We start from the raw sequence: 19225 nt of genomic DNA, 5'->3' as shown, positions 1-19225 counted from the left end.
CTGCCCCTTGGACACTTCAAGAGCATGAATGGTGTTGTTTTAAGCGCCTACGTTTGGGGGTAGTTTGTTATGCAACAAAAGATAGCAGGTGAGTAGGTTCTGGATTGAGTATGATGGGGGCAGATGCCAGATACCCAAAGAGTAATGCCCAAGGAGTCTGGGCCCCCACCTCCACCCACCCAGGGAATGCAGATCCAGGCCTGTTTGTTCCTCCGAGAGCAAAGACCCTGCTCTCCCCATGCTGGGCTTGGTTGCCAGGGAGACAGATATTCCTAAGCCGGTTTCCAAGCTACTCTGCCTTCCTCCCAATACACATGGGATGGGGTCACCCTATCAGGATTTTTGCAAACAAGAATAAAAATCAGTCATGATGGGCAGAAGAAAGGGCAGAGTGTCCATGTGTGGCCCTGGCCCTTGCAGTCTGGACAGCCCCTGCATGGAGTTGTCCTTAACCTTCCTCCTCTGCACCTGACCTGGCCCAGATGCCTAGATGCTGGTGCTGGGACCTGGCCCTGGCTGGAGACACTCTGACAAGTACCCACAGCCTGTGGGGTGACCATGTGGCAGTTGCCCAAGTCTCATGCTCTACTGAGGGTCGGGATGATTGGTGGCCAGCTGCCCCCACAGCACAGCCGCCTCGGGTAGTCAGAACCATGGACAGCGTCAGAGGTGGGGGATGGGGGAGTTCGCAGCTGGCTGCCTTGCCTCTAGAGTCTGGAAGCCAACAGAAGCAGAGCACTGGCCTCTGGGTCAGGCCCTGGCAGGAGAGGGGCAAGGCTGGAGTCATGCCTGAGCTGTGCTGCAGGGCTTCCTGCCTTGTATTTTGGGCTGACACCATCCGAATCTCTCCCAGCTGTCCAAGGTTGTGGGTCTGACTGTGGCCCCACCACCCTGCCTCATGGAGAGGGCCTGCCGAGGGTGGACAGGGACATTTATTCACACAGTGAAGACTTTAAGAAAGGCTGCTGAGCTCAAGGAGAAAGTCCTTGATCCTCAGGATCCCCAGAATAGTGGGGAACGGCCAACAAGGTAAGTGCTGGGCTGAATGGTGGCCCCCCAAATGATTCCCAGAATCTGTGAAGTTGACCCTGATTGGCAAATGGGACTTTAAGGATGAGATCAAGTTAAGGCTCTCGAGATGAGGCCATCCTAGATTTGACAGGCAGGGGCCAGATCCAGTGTCTGGTGTCCTTATAAGGTAGAGACACAGAGAGGGGCCACGTAATGGAGGCTGAGACCTCAGGGACACAGCCACATCCAGGGATGCTCGGAGCCCCCAGAGACTGGAAGGGGCAGGAAGGGTCCTCCCCTGGAGCCTGTTGGTTGTTTTAAGCCACAAGTTAGAGATTTGTTGAAGCAGCAGCAGGAAAGAGTACAGAGTGCAAGAGGCGCTGGAGAGAGAAAGGTGCCCCTCACCCAGCCCCAGCCGGCCACCCACCTGGAGAAGCTGGAAGGGCCTCCTGTGTTCTGAGGCCCCAGGGACACCACAGGCCCCCACCCCGCACCCAAGCCCCTCAGGCAGTGCGCAGGGCCCTGAACCACGGCTGCACAGCCTGCCTCAACGCCACCCCCTCCCCCAAGCTCAGGACCTGAGCAGTCCTGCCACCCCAGAGTCTCGACTTCCTCATCCACACGTGGGGAGAGGCACACCCCTCCCCAGAGAAGTGAGAGAGCTGGCCCCTCCCTCTCACGTCCTAGACTCTGGGTCCCATGAGGACAACAGGGAGACGCCATCCAAGGTGGTCATTCCTTACCTGGGGTGATCACACTCACGTAGACTCTGGGCAGGCTTGGAGAAGAAGCAGAGCTGGGGCTTGGCCTAGGACCACCTGCCACACTCCACCCTGACACCATGGGCTCCCCCAGGCCCTCCTCCCCACTTCCCCAGAGATCTAACCTCGCCCCTCTCCCACCACCTCCTTCCCCATCAAACTGCTGGCAAAAACCTTGTACCTAAAGTTCTGCCACACAGCTGCCGGGCGTGCAGGTGGGACGGCCCCCGACGGGACACGGGCCGACTGCTCCTGCTGTGTGCCTGCTGTGTGCCGGAAGCAACCCTCGAAGACCCTCCCCCATGGCCCCGGGAGGGGCTCCTGCTCGGCCTGGGCCACTTCCAGGTTTCTCGCGGAGGCACGCCCCTGCCACCAAGTTTGACCCCTCATCCCAAGCTCATCAGCGTCTTCCCTTTCTTCCTGGAGCCTTAGGCCCAAGATTGCGCGGCAGGCGGGGCGGCGCGGTCCTGTGCAGACGTGAGGTTTTGCACAGTGTCAAGCCCCCTCCCAGCGCCCCCACCCAATCCCCCCTCTAGCACACAGCCCCTGCCTCGCCCACGTAACCTCTCCCCAGTTCAGGACACAAAGAGCTTCTTCATTCCTTTCTGCAGCTACAGAGAATCCCTGCATAATTACTTTCAGAGTTAACAAGTCTGCGAGGAAGACGGCTCCCTGCTGCGATGGAATTAAATGTCCTGCAGAAGGTGCCCCTCATGGGTGCATTATCCCAAGGGGGCGCCAGCAGCAAGGCTTGCAGCCTCAGGCGGGGTGGGCGTGGCCTGGCGGGGCGGGGCAGTGGGCGGAATTGGAGGTGGGCGGGACCAGCTCAGCCTCCGCCCAGGTCCGGGTGCGCCCTGGGAGTGCCGGCGTGCAGAGAACCAGGGATCAGCAGAGGTGTTAGAGGTCTCAGCTTCTAGCACGTGGAGCTGTCCCCACGGCGCCCTCTGAGAGCTGCACAAGGAAGGAGATGAGAGAAAATTTGGGTGGAAAATTAAGGCAAAGGGGTGTTTTCAGGGGCTTTTTATTTTCTTAATGAGAGACGCCTGAGTGTGTTTACCTGCAGGAGGAGAGGAACCAGTCCAAAAATTAAACGTGGTATCACCGTACAATCCAGCAATCACGCTTCTGGGCACAGACCCCAAGGAATTGGGAGCATGGACTGAGAAAGATGTCAGCACACCCGTGGCCACTGCAGCATTATTCACAGTGCCTAAAACACGTTGGCACCCCAGGTGCCCTCGGAAAATAAAGGCTAATCATGATGCAGTCTATACATACACCAGAATATTATTCAGCCCTACAAGGCAGGGAAATTCTGACACATGCTACCACGTGGGTGAAACGTGAGGACATTAGGCAGGGGAGAGGGAAGGGGAGTGAGTGTTTAATGGAAGCAGAGTTTCGCTTTTGCAGAGGGAGGGTGGTGACAGCTATACAACGTGAATGTCCTTCATGGCACTGAGTTGTGCATTTAAAAATGGTTACATGGCAATTTGTTTCAGTGTTTATTTTTATTTATTTATCCACTCATTTGACGGCATCAGGTCTTAGCTGTGGCAGGCTGGATCTCTGATCTTCATTGCGGCGTGCAGGATTGCCGGTTATGGGATGCAGGATCTTTTTTTTTTTTTTTTTTTCCGTTTTGGCACACAGGGTCTTAGTTGCAGCATGCAAACTCTCAGTTGCAGCATGTGACATCTAGTTTCCTGAACAAGCACCAAACCCAGGACCCCTGCACGGGGAGCATGGAGTCAGTGGAAGTGGCTACCAGTGGATGTCCCAACACGGCAAATTTTACATTATGTGTATTTTACCAATTAAAAATATGAGGGATGACCCACCTCCCAGAGTAATGGAAATAAAAGCAAAAATAAACAAATGGGACCTAATTAAACTTAAAAGCTTTTGCACAACGAAGGAAACTATAAGCAAGGTGAAAAGACAGCCTTCAGAATGGGAGAAAATAATAGCAAACGAAGCAACCGACAAAGAATTAATCTCAAAAAATATATAAGCAGCTCATGCAGCTCAATCCCAGAAAAATAAACGACTCAATCAAAAAATGGGCCATAGAACTAAACAGACATTTCTCCAAAGAAGACATACAGATGGCTAATAAACCTATGAAAAGATGCTCAACATCACTCATTATCAGAGAAATGCAAATCAAAACCACAATGAGGTACCATCTCATGCCAGTCAGAATGGCTGCTATCAAAAAGTCTACAAATGCTGGAGAGGGTGAGGAGAAAAGGGAACCCTCTTACACTGTTGGTGGGAATGCAAACTAGTACAGCCACTATGGAGAACAGTGTGGAACTTCCTTAAAAAACTGGAAATAGAACTGCCTTATGACCCAGCAATCCCACTGCTGGGCATAGACACCAAGGAAACAAGAATTGAAAGAGACATGTGTACCCCAGTGTTCATTGCAGCACTGTTTACAATAGCCAGGACATGGAAGCAACCTAGATGTCCATTGGCAGACGAATGGATAAGAAAGCTGTGGTACATATACACAATGGAATATTACTCAGCTATTAAAAAGAACTCTTTTGAATCAGTTCTAATGAGGTGGATGAAACTGGAGCCTATTATACAGAGTGAAGTAAGTCAGAAAGAAAAACACCAATACAGTATACTAACGCATATATATGGGATTTAGAAAGATGGTAACGATGACCCTATATGTGAGACAGCAAAAGAGACACAGATGTAAAGAACAGTCTTTTGGACTCTGTGGGAGAAGGCGAAGGTGGGATGATCTGAGAGAATAGCGTTGAAACATGTATATTACTATCTGTGAAATAGATCACCAGTCCAGGTTCGATGCATGAGACAGGGTGCTCAGGGCCAGTGAACGGGGATGACCCTGAGAGATGGGATGGGGAGGGAGGTGGGAGGAGGGCTCAGGATGGGGAACACATATACACCCATGGCTGATTGACATCAACGTATGGCAGAAACCACTACGATATTGTAAAGTAATTAGCCTCCAGTTAAAATAAATAAATTAACTTACAAAAAAACATGAGGGAAAATAAAGGAAGAAACAAGAGACAGAAGAGAGGGGAGCTGGAAGCACAGGAGAGCAGAAGAATGCCTGGGGCGGGGAAGCTGGAGTGCCGGGGAGGCCACAGCAGAGGAAGGGGCATCCAGAGGGTGGGTGACACTGGGCAGAGGGTGGGCAGGGCGCCAGTCTGGATGTGGCAACCTCGTGGCCCTGAGAGGCCTGGCTTCTCATAGAAACGTGGGGCAGGGAATCTGAAGGTGCAGGAGCAGGGGGCTCCACCACAGGCAGCCCTGAAGCAGGTGCTGCACACTAGGGATCCCTGGTGGGGCTGGGGCGGGGCAATGGGAGGTGAGACTCTCCGGGCTCAGTGTGGATGGGCTGAATGTCCAAGGGTTAGAGAAATTTGACCTGGGGTGTGGACGTGTGGAGGCGGGAGGGGGCAGGATGAACAAATGGAGGGTGGGCACCTGCAGTCAACAGGGGGTTCCTCCACCCCAGTGCGTCTCCTCACAGGGTCCTGAGGTATAGCAAGTGGGTCCCCTAAGACCGCCCGGAGCCTGCTCCCTCTGACCGGCCCACCCCTGCTCGCCTGTTTCTTGATAATGGATTTCAGGAGAGAGAGAGGCTTGGCCCCCATCAGAAACCCTGGGAGCTGCCTCATTGGCCAGTCACTGTGGGGCCATCGGAAGCAGAGAGAGAATCCATAAGAGACATCTCGTGGCCCCTGCCTACCCAGGAAGAGGGTCTGGACTCTGATCTAGAAGGAAGGCAGTCTCTCTGCTCCCAGAGAGCGCAGGAAGGAGCCCAGAGCAGGGAGTGGGGCATGAGGGCCAGCGCATCTGCAGCCACATTTGCCCTAAAGGCCCCCCTCCCCCATGGCTGTGTGCTGCCAGCAGGGCAGATGCCTTTCCTGCCCCCAGGACCCCAGACCTCAGCCCCTCAGTTAGAAACACTGAACATCTTTTCCCTGGTCTGGGTCCGATTCACACTGGTGACCCCAGAGGCCTGGGGAAGGGGCTCATAGCCCAGGACAGGTCCACACAGCTCCCCAGAGAGAGCAGGGCCCATGCCCACCCCCTCTACCAGGGCAGGAGTGGTGTGGATGGCCAGTGTGCCCTGTCCACAACTGGCACCAAGGTCTGATTCACTCAGCCAGAGGGAGGCCAGGACTGGCTGGGAGGGGACCCAGACCAGCAGTGCCCACAGGGCCATTCTCGGGAGCCTGCCCGACTGAGCAGGGCAGAGCAGGCAAGGCCAGGCCCACGTCAGGAATGGGTCTTTGGACTGGAAGCTGGGCCCCAGGCTGCCTGGGAAGAGCGCCTGTGCGCGTGGGCAAGGCTGAGGCAGAAAGCACTGACATCCAAGGGCAGAGGCTCTAAAGTGGGCCTCAGGCACCCACGGGGCCTCCAGCCCTCAGCCTTGGCCCTGGGAGTTTGAGGGAGGCATGACTCCACCCCAGGGGTCTTCAGGGAGGCCCTTGTCCCTGAAGCCTGGGGTCAGAGAGTGCCAGGAGGGGTCGATTTTGTGGCCAGAATGCTTGAAGACAGCTGGGTGGGGACGGAGCCAGCATATACTCACTCTGACCTGAGGACTAGGGGCCTCGACCACTCCAGTGGGGCCCCAGCCCTGGCCAGGCCTGGCCGTGACTGCGTCTGCGTAGGCAGGGTGAGCCCCCGTTGCCTCTCCTGGGATGGAAAGAGGGAGCAGGGCAGGGCTTGGGGGGAGGAGGGGGGAGGGGCACCCTAGGATGGGGGGTGGTGAGGAGAGGGCAGAGTTCAACCCTGGCAGTAATTCCTAGTCAGCAAAGTAGTGATGGTAACACTACACACCCCTAGAGTTGTTGAGGACCAACAAAATGGTATTTAATTGTAACTGGTGAATTAAATGATGCTATTTATTATTTGCATCTGGGCCAAGGAGGAGCTGGGCCTGTCTGGGGGGTCAGGCAGCAGGTGGAGACCCCCTGCTCCCTAACACTGCTGGGAACCCCCATGGGGCCCTGCCTGGGAGCAGCTCTTGGGAGCCCAGGTCAGAGCACCTGCAGGAGGAAGGCAGTGTGCAGGGCCAGCACGCGGGGCGACCACGGACACAGGCCTGAGGAATGCAGAGGGCAGGTCCTGGGCCATGAGCACAGAGGATGACCCTAGCTGGAGAGAGATTTTGGTCTCCAGATGGGGCGGGCTGGGGACAGCTGACAATCAGAGACCAGAGGCCAGGCAGCTCCCCGCAGAAGCCAAGGCTGTTCAAGCAGCCCAGTGACCACGGGGAGAGGACGTGCACTGGTTCAGAGGAGCGGGTGGGAGGATGATGCTTGGTGGCTGAGACTGCAGAGGAATGCCATCCCAGCCGGCCCTGGGGGCACTCTGCCGGGCACTGTCCTACATGCCAGCAGGCACTGGCTCTTGATGGCCATGACCGCTTTGAGAGCGCGGAAGCCCACAGAGTCAGAGGAAAGAGGCCTGGGCTCAGGCTCAGGTGGTTTCGCCCAAGAGCCAGCTCTCAATCTCTGCTCCAAGTGCTCCTGAGGATGTCCCACCCACAGGGAGATTCAGGCTGGGCAAGTTCAGGGAGAAGCCCCGGTGAACAACGGGGGCGGGCTCGCAGCCCTGACTCTAGGCCTCAGTCTAGCCTCCTGCCCTGCCCCACCTTTCGTTGGCCTCCAGGAAGGGTCTCCTCAGTGCCCAACCTGCAGCCCACAGAGGAGGAAGTGGGCAGCCCCCTCCCACAGTGCAGCACTGGCAGGAAAAGGCAGGCTCCCAGCGGTCCCGGAGGCCGGCTCCGGAGGGCAGGGGGCTAACACGAGGGATGGAGAAAGAAGGAGGTATTGGTGGCGCAAGACCTCTCTGAGAGTGTGACACGTGCAGATGGGACTGTGGGGTAGTTAGACATTAGCCGCAGGGAGGTGACAGGCGAAAAGACAAGAGGGAGTGGATCAAGCTAAGCCCCAACCATCTGAGGACCACCCCCCGACCTCACCCAGAATGGGCAAAACTATGATCTGGCAGTGGGCAGTTTACCCTGATAGAGAGACAGCACAGAGACACAAGAGAATGACCACGGCTGCCATGGCTGCCTGCGCCCAGACTAGACAGGCATACAACCTCTAGTAAACCCAGCTCATTATACCAACATTAATAAAGTCTACAGGTGGTTTCGTGCTCCACTGGGTGGACTGTTCTTAGCAAATCTAGGGCAAGGGCGTGTGCCATAATGAACTTGTTAGAGAACTCGCGACAGGCAAGCCAAGAGCCATCAGCCTGTCACTCACCCACGATCGCACCGCCTCCTCCCCCATCACTCCCTAACCCTAAGGCCTGCCTCCTCAGCCAACAACTCCGTATCAACACCCTGAAGCCAGTGCAGAAGGGGCTGGTTTCTCCTCACAGAAACAGACAGCTCTTCCTCTGAGAGTGTTTATCAATCCTTTATCTTCCTGTACTTAAGCAGGAAGCAGTAGTTTGCAAATATGTGCTTGCTATCACAAGGACTCAGACGTCTGGTCCGGTCTCCCGTTGACCTCCTGGGTTGAAGCTCTCTGTCTGACACAGGGCACGCCACCCCGGGGCAGGACGGCCTCAGGACGTCAGCAGGGACTGAGTTCCGGGGAGAGGAGGCAGCGGGGCGGAGGCCCTGAGGCGCCCCGGAGGGCAGCGGCAGCCCACGCAGTGCTGCTGGGAGAGGGAGGCCTAGCAGGAGGACCACAGTTGGGTTTTACTCTGAAATGCTCTTAACAAGGCCCCTGGAGATGACGCAGCTGACTCGTGGTTGACGGTGCCGCTCAGCGGTCTGCAGCTGGAGGGTACACGAGGCCAGGCTCCCATGGCTGCAGCCCGGACCTGGTCTCAGGGTCGAGACAAGGGGTGGGCGCTGGCCAGCCTGCACTGCAGGGCTGAGGCTGCAAGGCCAGGGCGGAACCGCTCAGGTGGACAGGACGGCCCACCGGCCGCCACAGTGACTTCCCCTCCCCCGCCACTGGAGCCAGGGAGGGAAATGACGGTCCCTGGCCCGGTGCCTGGCCTGGGGGCCAGCGTGAGGCCCATTGTTTGAGGCTGGAGCTGGGGGGCCCGGGGCCTTGGGAAGCCCCCGGCAAGGCCCTTTGTTCCACTTCCCACAGATTCAGAGCCCCGGTGAGGCCCTGGTGAGCAGACGCGGCAGAGGTGGCAGCCCCGTAGGATGAAGGCACTGGCGGCTGTCCTGCTGGCTCTGCTGTGGTGCCGGCTGCAAGGTGCGTGGGACGAGGGGTGGCCCTGCAGCAAGAGGGACCCCCCGTCCAGGCTGCAGACCCTCAGGGTCACCCAGCCCAGGGGCAAGATGTGGCTTGGGGAGGAGGACGGGTAGCACCTGCAGCCTGAGGCCAGAGGGAGGTGGGTGGACTGTGCTGGGTCCCCACGGGTCCCCAAACCTCCAGCCCCGGCCCCAGCCAGACGCCAGGGCGCGGGCGACCCTCCCCACACAACGCCACCCGGTCTCAGCCTCTCAGGCTTCGGGGTGCCCGCCATCTGGGGGCCGGAGTAGGGGGCTGTGAAGGGCCAGCGCCCAACCCCTAGTGTTGTTGGCAAGGATGCCACCAGGCCGCACGCCTGTCAGGAGGTGGGGCTGGGGCTCGGAGACCCAGGCAGCGACCTCACCACCTTGGGAGGGCCAGGGAGGTCAGAGGGACTGGGAAGGGGGTGCTGGACCGAGGGGAGGGGGCGCGGCACTGGGCCCCAAGCCTGTGTCCTCTGTGCCTGGGTAGTGGAGGTTTACAGGTGTCCCTGCGCGGCCAGGGAGAGGGCGGGCGCAGGAGGACGAGGATGACGACCCGGACGCTGGGCGCGAAGGCTACGACGATGAGGACGAGGAGGAAGAGGAGGCCGGCGTGCCTGCGGGCAGCAGGGACTCAGGTACCTGCCCACCCCGCCCCAGCATGGGGGCGCTCGGCTCTATTTCTCAGCACTCGCATGGGTGCCTGGAGGCTGACAGTGAGGAACCCACAGGCAGAGGCCTCCGCTGCGAGGTCCATGCCCTCAAGGTGGGGGAAGGAGGAGGAGGGGCCCCTGGCACTCAGCACACCCTCATTTCTCACCCTGGCAGTGACCCCCAACTGCCGTCCGGAGGAGGGGGCTAGAGAAGGAGCCAGTCCTGGGAGGGGCAGTGGTGCTGGGGCAGAGAGGTTAAATAGGAGTTCACCAAGCAGACAGGGGCACAGCAGAGCCCCAGGGTGGAGAGACCGGCGACTCAAAGGCCCTGGGTGTGGAGTCCAGTTCAGAAGTACACAACTGTCCTGGTGAGGCAGGGCAGCGGGGGGCGAGGCGGGAGATAAGGGGGCCAGTCCTGATGTGGGGGCACAGAGGGCTCCAGCAGGGCAGGGTTTGAGGGGGTCAGCTGAGAGTGGGAGAGGCGGACCGGAATTGGGAAGAGACCTCCAAGGGGAAGAGGCTGGGAAGCGGCAGGCGTGGGTGAGCTGGGGGCGCTCTGGGGGCTGTGCCCCTTGCACAGCTGAGCCCACCCGGCCCCCCAGGGCCGCAGTGCTACACGTGCCAGTCCCTGCACAAGGGGGAGAGCTGCGAGCAGGTGCAGAGCTGCGTGCTCCCCGGGACATGCAAAGCCATCGTCTCCTCCTGGAACACTGGTGAGGGGCCACCCGGGGGTGGTGGGACGGCGTCACCCACGCCTGTGAGGGGCCCCATCCCTGCCGTGTCCCATCCCACCTGACCCGCTCTCTCCCCCCACAGAGTCAGGTCCCCAGACCACCTACTCGGGATGGTGTGCAGACACATGTCAAGCCATCAGCAGGACGGTGGACGGATCTCTGACGACCATATCCTGCTGCCAGTCCAGCCTGTGCAACACCCCACCCTGGCAAGACCCCCAGGGGAGGGGGGCAGGTGGCCCCCAGGGGAGCCCTGCGACTGTGGCCGCCACCGTCCTGCTCAGCCTCCTGGCCAGCCTTCAGGAGATGGGGCTCTGAGTGGGGCGCTCCCTCCTCGCGCCCAGCATGGCCTGCACCCTGGCTGGCCAGCACTCTGTCCGCTGTCTCCTGTCCCCTCCCCCAGACCATGGAGAATAAACTGGAAGCACCTGTGATGACCCCGTGGCACTGGTTCCTCAGCCACAGCAGCCCTTCCTCGGTTTCCCCTTCCAGCATCCTGGCCTCCTCTCCCTGCCTGTGCATGGAGGATGGCCAGCACGTGGGCCTTAAGTCCAGGCCTCAGAGGCTCACAGGGTGGGTCCACACAACTCCCCGCCCCCAGCAGAGAAAACACTCACTGCATGCCAGCGGGGAGCCCACCCCAATTTGCTCCCCAACTTCTTGCCAAAAAAAAAACCTACATCCATCCATGAGAGGGGAGGCCCTTGTAGGGAGGAGACTTGGGGAGGAAGATTTCCTTGGCCTACAGGAGGAAAGGCCCCCACCCAGGGCGGCTTGGGGTGAATGGAATTAATGAGGGGCTGGAAGACAAAGAGAAAAGAGAGGGAGGCAGGTGGTGTATGGCTCAGATGGGACTTTGCAGCCAAGCATTCAGCTTGGGGCGGGGACGGGGCAGAGGAGGGGGCAGTCAGGGAGAAGCGAGGGGGCAGGGCAGGAGCCCCACGGCTTCCCCAGCCTTTGCTCCAGCTGGACGGGTGTCGCTGGCTACTGGGCGCTCGGCCTCCGTGACTGGTTCCAGGACGGAGCCAAGTCCCGGAGTGGGAAAGAGAGGGCTGGGCTTCAGTTTCCCCGTCAGAGTGGTATGGAACAAGGCACAGAGGGCCCTGGTGCCCACCAGCTGAACTCCCCCTGGGCTGGGAAGCCCAGCCCTCCATCTCGCCTGCCCCGCGTCCCTGCAGGCAGAGCAGCCTCCCACCGTATGTTTCCCCTTTCCTCACCAAGGGAAACCTCTTAGTAAGGAAACGCCACCATCCTGGCACACGACAGTCCACCCGACGGAGACGACACATCTGCCCAGGGTCACGCAGTTGGTGGTGGCAGGTCCGGGACCCAGCCCGGGGCTTCTGGTCAACAGTGGCCGCCTTCCCGGGGGGCCATAGGCCGGTGGACAACGGAGCCAGGGCACCTGAGCCAGAGGTTGCAAGCAGCTGGATGGCGGCCAAGACCCAGCTGGATCCCCAGGCCGAGTCCAGTCTGAGGTGCCAGTGGACAGTCACAGCCAGGGCCTTGTCACAGGGCTCGGCGCTCAAGGCCAGTCCCTGGAAGGAGAAGCCAGAGGCCCCGGGAGGCTGTGTGGTCAGCCCCTCCTTCCCATCCGGCCCAGAAGCACCTCTGCGCCTTCCCAGGAGGCTGGCGGGGAACACATCCATCCGGATCAGAGGCCCTGCTCCCCATGGCTGCCAAAGCAAATGACCACAAACCACACACATGAGTTATCTTATGGTCCAGAGGTCAGGAGTGGCAGGGCTGTGTCCGCCTTGGAGGCCAGGACAGTCCATTTTGTGTGTCAGCGCGCCTGGACTAAGGGATGCCCGTGCAGCTGGCAAAACGTTATTCCTGATGTTTCTGTGAGGGTGTTTCCAGAACACTTGACATGTGAATGGTGGGCCTGAGAAAGATCACTGCCCCAGGTGAGTGGGCATCACCCAGGCCATCCAAGGCCCAGACGGAACAAAAGGCAGGAAGGACCAGCTCCCTCTTCTGGAGCTGGGATGCCCATCCTCTGCTGCCTGCCAATGTTGGAACCCCTGCTTCTCGGGCCTTTAGGGCTCAGAGGGAACGACACCACCACGCCCCCACTCTCCTCCTTCCAGATAGTGGACTGGGGGCTTCTCGGCCTCCAAGACAGTGTGAACCAATTCCTCTGTGTGTGTCTGTGTCCTGACCTGCTCTGCTAATAAGGACACCAGTCAGCGTGGGTTAGGGCTACTCTCATGACCTCACGTACCTTAGTTCAGTTCAGTCACTCAGTCGTGTCTGACTCTTTGTGACCCCATGGGACCACAGCACACCAGGCCTCCCTGTCCATCACCAACTCCCGGAGTTCACTCAAACTCATGTCCATTGAGTCGGTGATGCCATCCAGCCATCCCATCCTCTGTCAGCCCCTTCTCCTGCTTTCAATCTTTCCCAGCATCAGGGTCTTTTCAAATGAGTCAGTTCTTCACATCAGGTGGCCAAAGTATTGGTGTTTCAGCTTCAGCATCAGTCCTTCCAATGAATATTCAGGACTGATTTCCTTTAGGATGGACTGGTTGGATCTCCTTGCAGTCCAAGGGACTCAAGAGTCTTCTCCAATACCACAGTTCAAAAGAATCAATTCTTCGGCACTCAGCTGTCTTTATAGTCCAACTCTCCCATCCATACATGACTACTGGAAAAACCATAGCTTTGACTAGACAGACCTTTGTTGGCAAAGTAATGTTTCTGCTTTTTTAATATGCTGTCTAGGTTGGTCATAACTTTTCTTCCAAGGAGCAAGTGTCTTTTAATTTCATGGCTGTAGTCACCATCTGCAGTGATTTTGGAGCCCCCCAAAATAAACTCTGTCACTGTTTCCATTGTTTCCCCATCTATTTGCCATGAAGAGATGGGATTGGATGCCATGATCTTAGTTTTCTGAATGTTGAGTACCTAAATCACCTTTAACAACCCCCATCTCCAAACACAGGCCCATCCTGAGGTCCTGATGTTAGGACTTCACCTCATGAATCTCGGGGCACAGTTCAGCCCATCATAAGGGGCTAAGACAGGGCTCTGTTGGGGGCACAGAGCGTGGTTAATATCCTGAATTGAATTTAAAGGAAGTGCTTGCCAGGGTGGTGGAGATGGCGAGGAGGGGCAGGGGCCTGGCTTGGCCCAGGGGGACCTGCAGGCAGACAGGAGCTGGGATGGCTGGAGCTTGGTTCAAAAAGCCAAGACTTGACTTCTGAGCATCAGGCCCCATGTGTGGCCTTCACGTGCATGGCTGGTGGCCAGGCAGGGTCGCCCGCTCCTGCTGGCTCCCTCAGTACTCTGCCCATCTGGTCCTAAGTTTGCCTCTGTTCCCCACAAGCCCCGTAGCAACAGCAGCCAAGCTCGAAGCACCAGGTCCTTCCCACACATCTTCTTCATAAATGCAAACAGGCCTCTGCCGGTCTGCAAACCCCATCCCCTGGGCCTTCTCCACCCCCTCTCCAGCTGCTGCACCAACCCCACTGGAAACCACCCCCTGGGATCCCCTCAGGTCCTGTGTCCCCACCCAGCCCTGGAGTTGGCAGCAAGCTCAGGGAGAATGCTGTATTCCCTTCTTTGCTGGGCTCACCCGAGTTACCAGCTGGACAAGGGGCTTGGGGGTCCTGTCCCAGCAGGCAGATCCCCCCCTGGTCACCCCACCCCACACCGGTTCCATTCATTTGGTGTTTTTCTCCGGACTTCCTCAGCACAGGAAACAGGTGGCCATGGTCACATTTCCTGTTCTTGTTCTCGACCACGAAAACTGGGTGAGGATGAAGCAGTGACTCCAAAGCAGGACATTCCTGAGGACAGAGATTCCCGGCCATCGGCCTTGGACAGACCGAGCGGCGCCCTCCAGGGACCGCCAGGGTTTGCAGAAGCTGATGGACTCAGGCACTGGTCAGAGGTGGGAGTTGAGCGAGGCTGCCGACTCTGTGGCACCCAGTCCCACCAGGAACTCTCCGGAACAGAGGGGAGTCAGAGCCTGGAAGGCATCTGGCCTGAGAGCAGGGGGGCGGGGACATGGGGATACGGAATGGCATTTCAGTATCAAGAATGCTGACCAGAGCAGAGCAAAACTGCCCTCACCTGTGGGACCAGGGCGGCTCTGGGTTCCCACAGGTGGAGAACTGGGGTGGGGGCTATACTGGAGTAACGTGGGAAAAGAAGCCCCTCGGGGTACCCCCTTACTCAGCTTCATAATCCTCTCAGAAAGAAAGCCAGGATACTTGGTGGAGGTGGAGGCAGGCGGGATCTCAGCCCCACAGAGCGGGTGTCCTGGAGAGGAGCAGTCCTGTGAAGTCCCAACCTCAGGACATCCTGGGCGAGAAACCCTTGAAGAAAGCGGCAGCTGCTGGGACACCCCCAGGGCCAGGCTGTGATCCACCAGCTGCAGACACAGCCCTCCTCCGCCCAGGGTGCACACAGACCGAAGGACATGCAGGAATGCCTGGCTTCCCTTGCCCAGCCCTCTCCCCGTCCAGGCTCAGGTAATGCCCAAGGGATTTACCTCCTAGTAGGTCTGTAAGTGCATGAATATCAGGAAAGTTACATAATTGGAAAATGGATATAGTTACCACCCACCGCTTGCCATCAGCCGTAAGCCTGAGGGGGCGGATGTTAGCTTTCCTAAGTAAATTTGTGTGAAGCGTAGTAGAGGAAACACCCACAGTTCAGTAATCTGTGTCTCTAGGAAGAACCATCGTAAAAGTCGCCCAACTTCTCCGGTCCAGTGCATGCCCGCAACACTCTGGATTTACCTCCGAGCCACAATAGCTCCAATTTCCTAAACTGCAATTCCTTGGGCTATTCCCAAAGAAACTTGCTTTTGCTGGTAAAAGACCTGGCTACCACTATATTATTGAACATAATATAGTAGCAACAAACAAAGAGGGAGCAGAGTTGAATTTGGTCTTGAGTATGTTGAGACTGCAGTACTTGAAGCTCCTGCAAGGATAAAGTCTAAGGGACAGATGCACAACAGGAGCCAGAGCCAGAGACACGTAAGAGAAGGCAGCATCTAGGGGCATCAGGGCCAAGTGCCCATTCACTGAATTGCTATAATGAGAGCCCCACCACCTGCCAGGCTACTGGAAGAACACACCAGGAAATAGAGAAAGCAAAGCAGCCCACCCCCAGAAGACTTCATTTTCTGGTGTGGGAAGGGAAGATGAACATAATAAACACAACAGGAAATTCCATAGCCTGTTGGAAAGCTGAAAGTGCTATGGAAAAAAAAAAAAAGTAGGGAAGGGTGGGTACCAAGAAGTGGAGGAAGAGGCAGAATGCTGTGGTATTACAAAATGTGATCACCAACGGTGCCAGTGGTGTCCGGGACGTGCTCCTAACCAGTGAACTACAGCAGAGGTGATGGGAGGTTAGGTACCACGAGACTTCACCCCAGCAGACTGGGGCCAGAGGCTTTCTGCTGGCCCTGAAGGAGCACAGAGAGGGCCACGTGGCAGGGAACTGTGGGTGATCTGCAAGACCAAAGGTCAGCCTCCCGACAGCCCAGAAGAAGCTGGCCCTCAGTCACACAGCCACCAAGAAAGGAAGCCTGCCAACAGCCACACGAGTGTGGAAGCAGATCCTCACCTCACGCTGAGAACCCTGACTGCGGCCTTCGGAGGCTGAGCAGAGGACCAGCTAAGCCTCGCCTGGACTCCTGTCCCACGGTGATATAACAAACGGTGGATAGAAAAAGTGCTATAACCGTGATAGAGGAAACCGTGGCACAACAAAGGAACCCTGATATAACAAACAGGTACTGTTTTGAGCTGCTAAGCTTGTGATAACCAGAAAACTAACACACCCAGGGTGGTCAGAGGTCAGGGGTCCCCTCTAGGAGGTGAGCTCTCCGCAGGCGGTAAGTGGGAATGAGCCAAGCAGACAGCTGGGGACAAGTGTTGCAGGCAGAGGGAGTGGCCAGTGCGGCTGAACGGAGGCCACAGCAGGCCTGCTGCTTCTGTGGAACTCAAACAGGTGGCGGGGGTGGGGGGCACGAGTGAGGGAGGGGGTGCAGAGGGGAGCGAAGAGGGCTGGGGTGAGTGATGGGGGCAGGAGCGGAAGGGAGGGAGTGCGCAGGTCAGAGGGGCGAGACTGGGTGGGCGGCCGAGGTAAGGGGGCGTGTGCTGCGACGCGAGTGAGTGGGAGGAGCTCGGGTCGGGGGCGGAGTCACCCGTGGCGCACCACCGAGAGGCTGGGGCCTCGCCGCCTAGAACGGCACCGGAAACGCCGGCCTGGGAGCAGGTTCTTCCTGCGGGTACCGAGTGTGGGCGAAGGGGGATAAACTGAAATGAGGTGAAACCAACTGCGGGGCCCGAGCCCTGCAGGGCGCACCACCGAGAGGCCCGCGACTTCTCTTCCTAGAACGGCGCAGGAAGGGGCGGGGCCAGCGGCGGGCCTTTCCGGCTGGCGCAGAGGCGCGGCTGCTCGACTGAGAAGATTCCTGGTGCTCGTTGCTGGCACCTGGGGGTGCGGCTCGCCTTGGTGAGGACGCGTCCCTTCCAGCCCAGGGACCCTGCGAGGAGCGCACCCGCCCCCATCTCCATGCGGGAACTCACTGGGTCCCTCTGGCGTCGTGTGGACTCCCCACCCAGGGCATCGGCCACCGCGCTCTCGGCTCCCTGGTTCCGCGAGGACAAGGGCGAGGTGCGCAAGGACCAACTCCGTGCGAATCGAGGTGAAGGAGACCTCGGCCCTGCACCCGCGGCTGGCGAGGCTGTCAGGGCCCCTCTTCTCGGCTTCGACACCGCTGCGGGCCTTCTGACAGGCCCAGGGCCTGCACACTGCTTGGGTGCACGTTTGCCCTTGGATCTCAAAACCCACTAGTAATCCCATCTCTCACTGAGACCCTGGCTTCTGAGGGCGAATGAGGTTACCAGGGAGTCCTGCTGCAGCTAGATACCCAAAGTTTCATGTTACAGGCGGCCTGGCCCAGAGAGTGAAGGAGCTACACTGAAGTGACAGAGCACGTACCTTTAGGTCAGGGCTGTGGTCTGCTCTGGCAAGGTAGATTGCGTTTCCTGCGTGGCTATAGCAGTTACCAGGCCTACAGATCTGTGAAATGAGAAGACCAAAACAATGACCTCAGATCGGTTCCACTTCTAACAATTATTTTATTGCTTGGTGTGCACAGGGCTTAGAGAAGTGAATATGTCCAGTCTCTGCCATTAAGCACCTGTTTGAGTTAGGCCGACATAATGATGATGTAGAATGTTTTGGGAGCAGCAGAATGTGCAGTCTCCAGCCAAGTAATTAGGGATTCCAGAATGAAAAAGAAGGATCCTTGCCCTCAGCTCATCAGGAGACTGCACGTCAGTGACAAGCCACGGATGGAGTGACAAGAACAGTCCTTGGAGCCCAGCCAGCAGATGTCAGGCTCAGTGGGTCCAAGGACCACTCCTCTCCATCGAGTGGGTCAGCATAGAGCCAAGATGAGTTTACATGTGCCCTGGAGAGCCATGGGCTAGAGGGGTTGATGGCACTTTCCTATTGGTCTTGGTTTTCATCTGTTTCCTACTGAAACTAGACCTCAGCTCAAACTGCAGCCTGGCTGACTGGGGCTCTGATCCTCTGCCTTAGTTCTACCTGCCTCCCCAGCAGAGATGCCCCCATATTTGTATGCTTCCTTCAGCCTAGATGACCTTCTGCCATCCTCAGTTCTGGCTCCCACCTAATGCTAAGAACACCCTCCTCCCAGAAGCAACTCCAAGAGAGCCTTCAGAGAGTGACACTGGCCTGAATCTGAGTCAAGTGTATGTAAACATTTTCATTTAGAAGAAACCAGACTCTCAAACTCTTGTCAAGATGGGAAAACTGTCCATTCATTTTATGTGTTGCCTCTGTGCACGGGAGAGTGGATGAAGACTTAGTATCTGCTTTGATTTAAAGGAAATGCAAAGGATTTATCCCTCAAAACATACTTCACTTGAAATGTTACCATCTAGAGCACCACATTTTGGGGTGAGACAGCTTGGCAGAATGTGGACCTCCCAGGAGATCAGGTGACCGCACAGGCCATGGGAGGTCTCTTAAGGGTGACTCAAGGACTCAGAACAGGATCTGCTTTCTTGGGAAAGTGCTTTCTCCTATCTTATGAAGACTTCTTTGGCCTGTGGTTAAAGAGCCTCAAGTTTGTCAAGCTTTATCCTAGAAGTCCATTTGTTAGCACTGAGGGAAGAGACAGGTTAAGGAAGCTCAGAAATAATACAGAAAAGGAATAGGTGAAGCTTCTTAACCAATGAAACATGAGCCATGCTGGTAATGCTTCTACAGGTACCTGGGCCTGATCTGTCACTGGGACTGACTGATTTCTGTTTGAATTTTGTGGTGATATTAGAATGCTTTTAGATGGAATTAGGGACAGAGACTGTCAAATTTTTTAGATAATGCACTCAAGAGCCTAGCAGATGGTTCCCTGGGGCTTTGGCCCTCAGTGGACAGTCAGCTCCAGTTAAGGCCACAAGGAGAATGAAAGCCTGGTAAGGAGACAGGGCATGAGGTCAGGGAGGCTTCTCTGAGAAGAACCCTCAGAGCAGAGCTCTTAGTGAGTGAGGGGCCAGCACCAGTTCTCAGGACCTGTTTGTGGGCAGCCAGGTGCTGAGGCAGGAAGGACTGGGAATGTGTGGTGAACCTAAGGGTGCTTGGGAAGGGGCAGGGCAGCAGTGTGAGGGGAACCACGGGGGATTTGGCAGGGATGTGATGGGATTCACTGGCTGCTGGAGGACTCAGGAGGGCCAGGGTGAGGGTGGGAGCGAGTTTTATACAGGTGATGGGCAGTTAGAGGAAGCACAAGCTGGAATCAAGATTGCC

The 19225-nt window shown here is 57.3% G+C and overlaps 1 protein-coding gene across 4 annotated transcripts; it reads left to right on the top strand.

Moving 5' to 3' along the window:
• Positions 1-8280: 8280 nt before the first annotated feature.
• Positions 8281-10854, top strand: GPIHBP1 (glycosylphosphatidylinositol anchored high density lipoprotein binding protein 1). 4 transcript variants are annotated; one of them, XM_027560675.1, is made up of 5 exons: positions 8281-8488; positions 8900-9010; positions 9552-9668; positions 10286-10396; positions 10500-10854. In XM_027560675.1, the coding sequence occupies exons 2-5, from the start codon at positions 8959-8961 to the stop codon at positions 10733-10735; spliced, it is 516 nt and encodes a 171-aa protein (XP_027416476.1). In that variant the 5' UTR covers positions 8281-8488; positions 8900-8958; the 3' UTR covers positions 10736-10854. The 4 variants fall into 4 exon arrangements, 2 of the variants coding, with proteins under 2 accessions (XP_027416476.1, XP_027416475.1); XR_003514374.1 differs by lacking the exon at positions 8281-8488 and adding an exon at positions 8495-8584 and having other exon boundaries at positions 9521-9668; XM_027560674.1 differs by lacking the exon at positions 8281-8488 and adding an exon at positions 8518-8584.
• The last annotated feature ends 8371 nt before the right edge of the window (positions 10855-19225 follow it).

Source organism: Bos indicus x Bos taurus, chromosome 14 (assembly GCF_003369695.1).
Source record: "Bos indicus x Bos taurus breed Angus x Brahman F1 hybrid chromosome 14, Bos_hybrid_MaternalHap_v2.0, whole genome shotgun sequence".
NCBI lineage: Eukaryota > Metazoa > Chordata > Mammalia > Artiodactyla > Bovidae > Bos > Bos indicus x Bos taurus.
The sequence above is the reverse complement of the archived record's forward strand: the minus strand, read 5'-3'. Positions and strand labels throughout refer to the sequence as shown.

What these genes read in the sequence shown, in the direction of transcription:
- GPIHBP1 (XM_027560675.1), top strand. Translation starts at nt 8,959, where the DNA reads ATGAAGGCACTGGCGGCTGTCCTGCTGGCTCTGCTGTGGTGCCGGCTG. An exon ending in TGCGGGCAGCAGGGACTCAG is followed by an intron (nt 9,669 to 10,285) that starts GTACCTGCCCAC and finishes CCGGCCCCCCAG; the next exon opens with GGCCGCAGTGCTACACGTGC. An exon ending in CGTCTCCTCCTGGAACACTG is followed by an intron (nt 10,397 to 10,499) that starts GTGAGGGGCCAC and finishes CTCCCCCCACAG; the next exon opens with AGTCAGGTCCCCAGACCACC.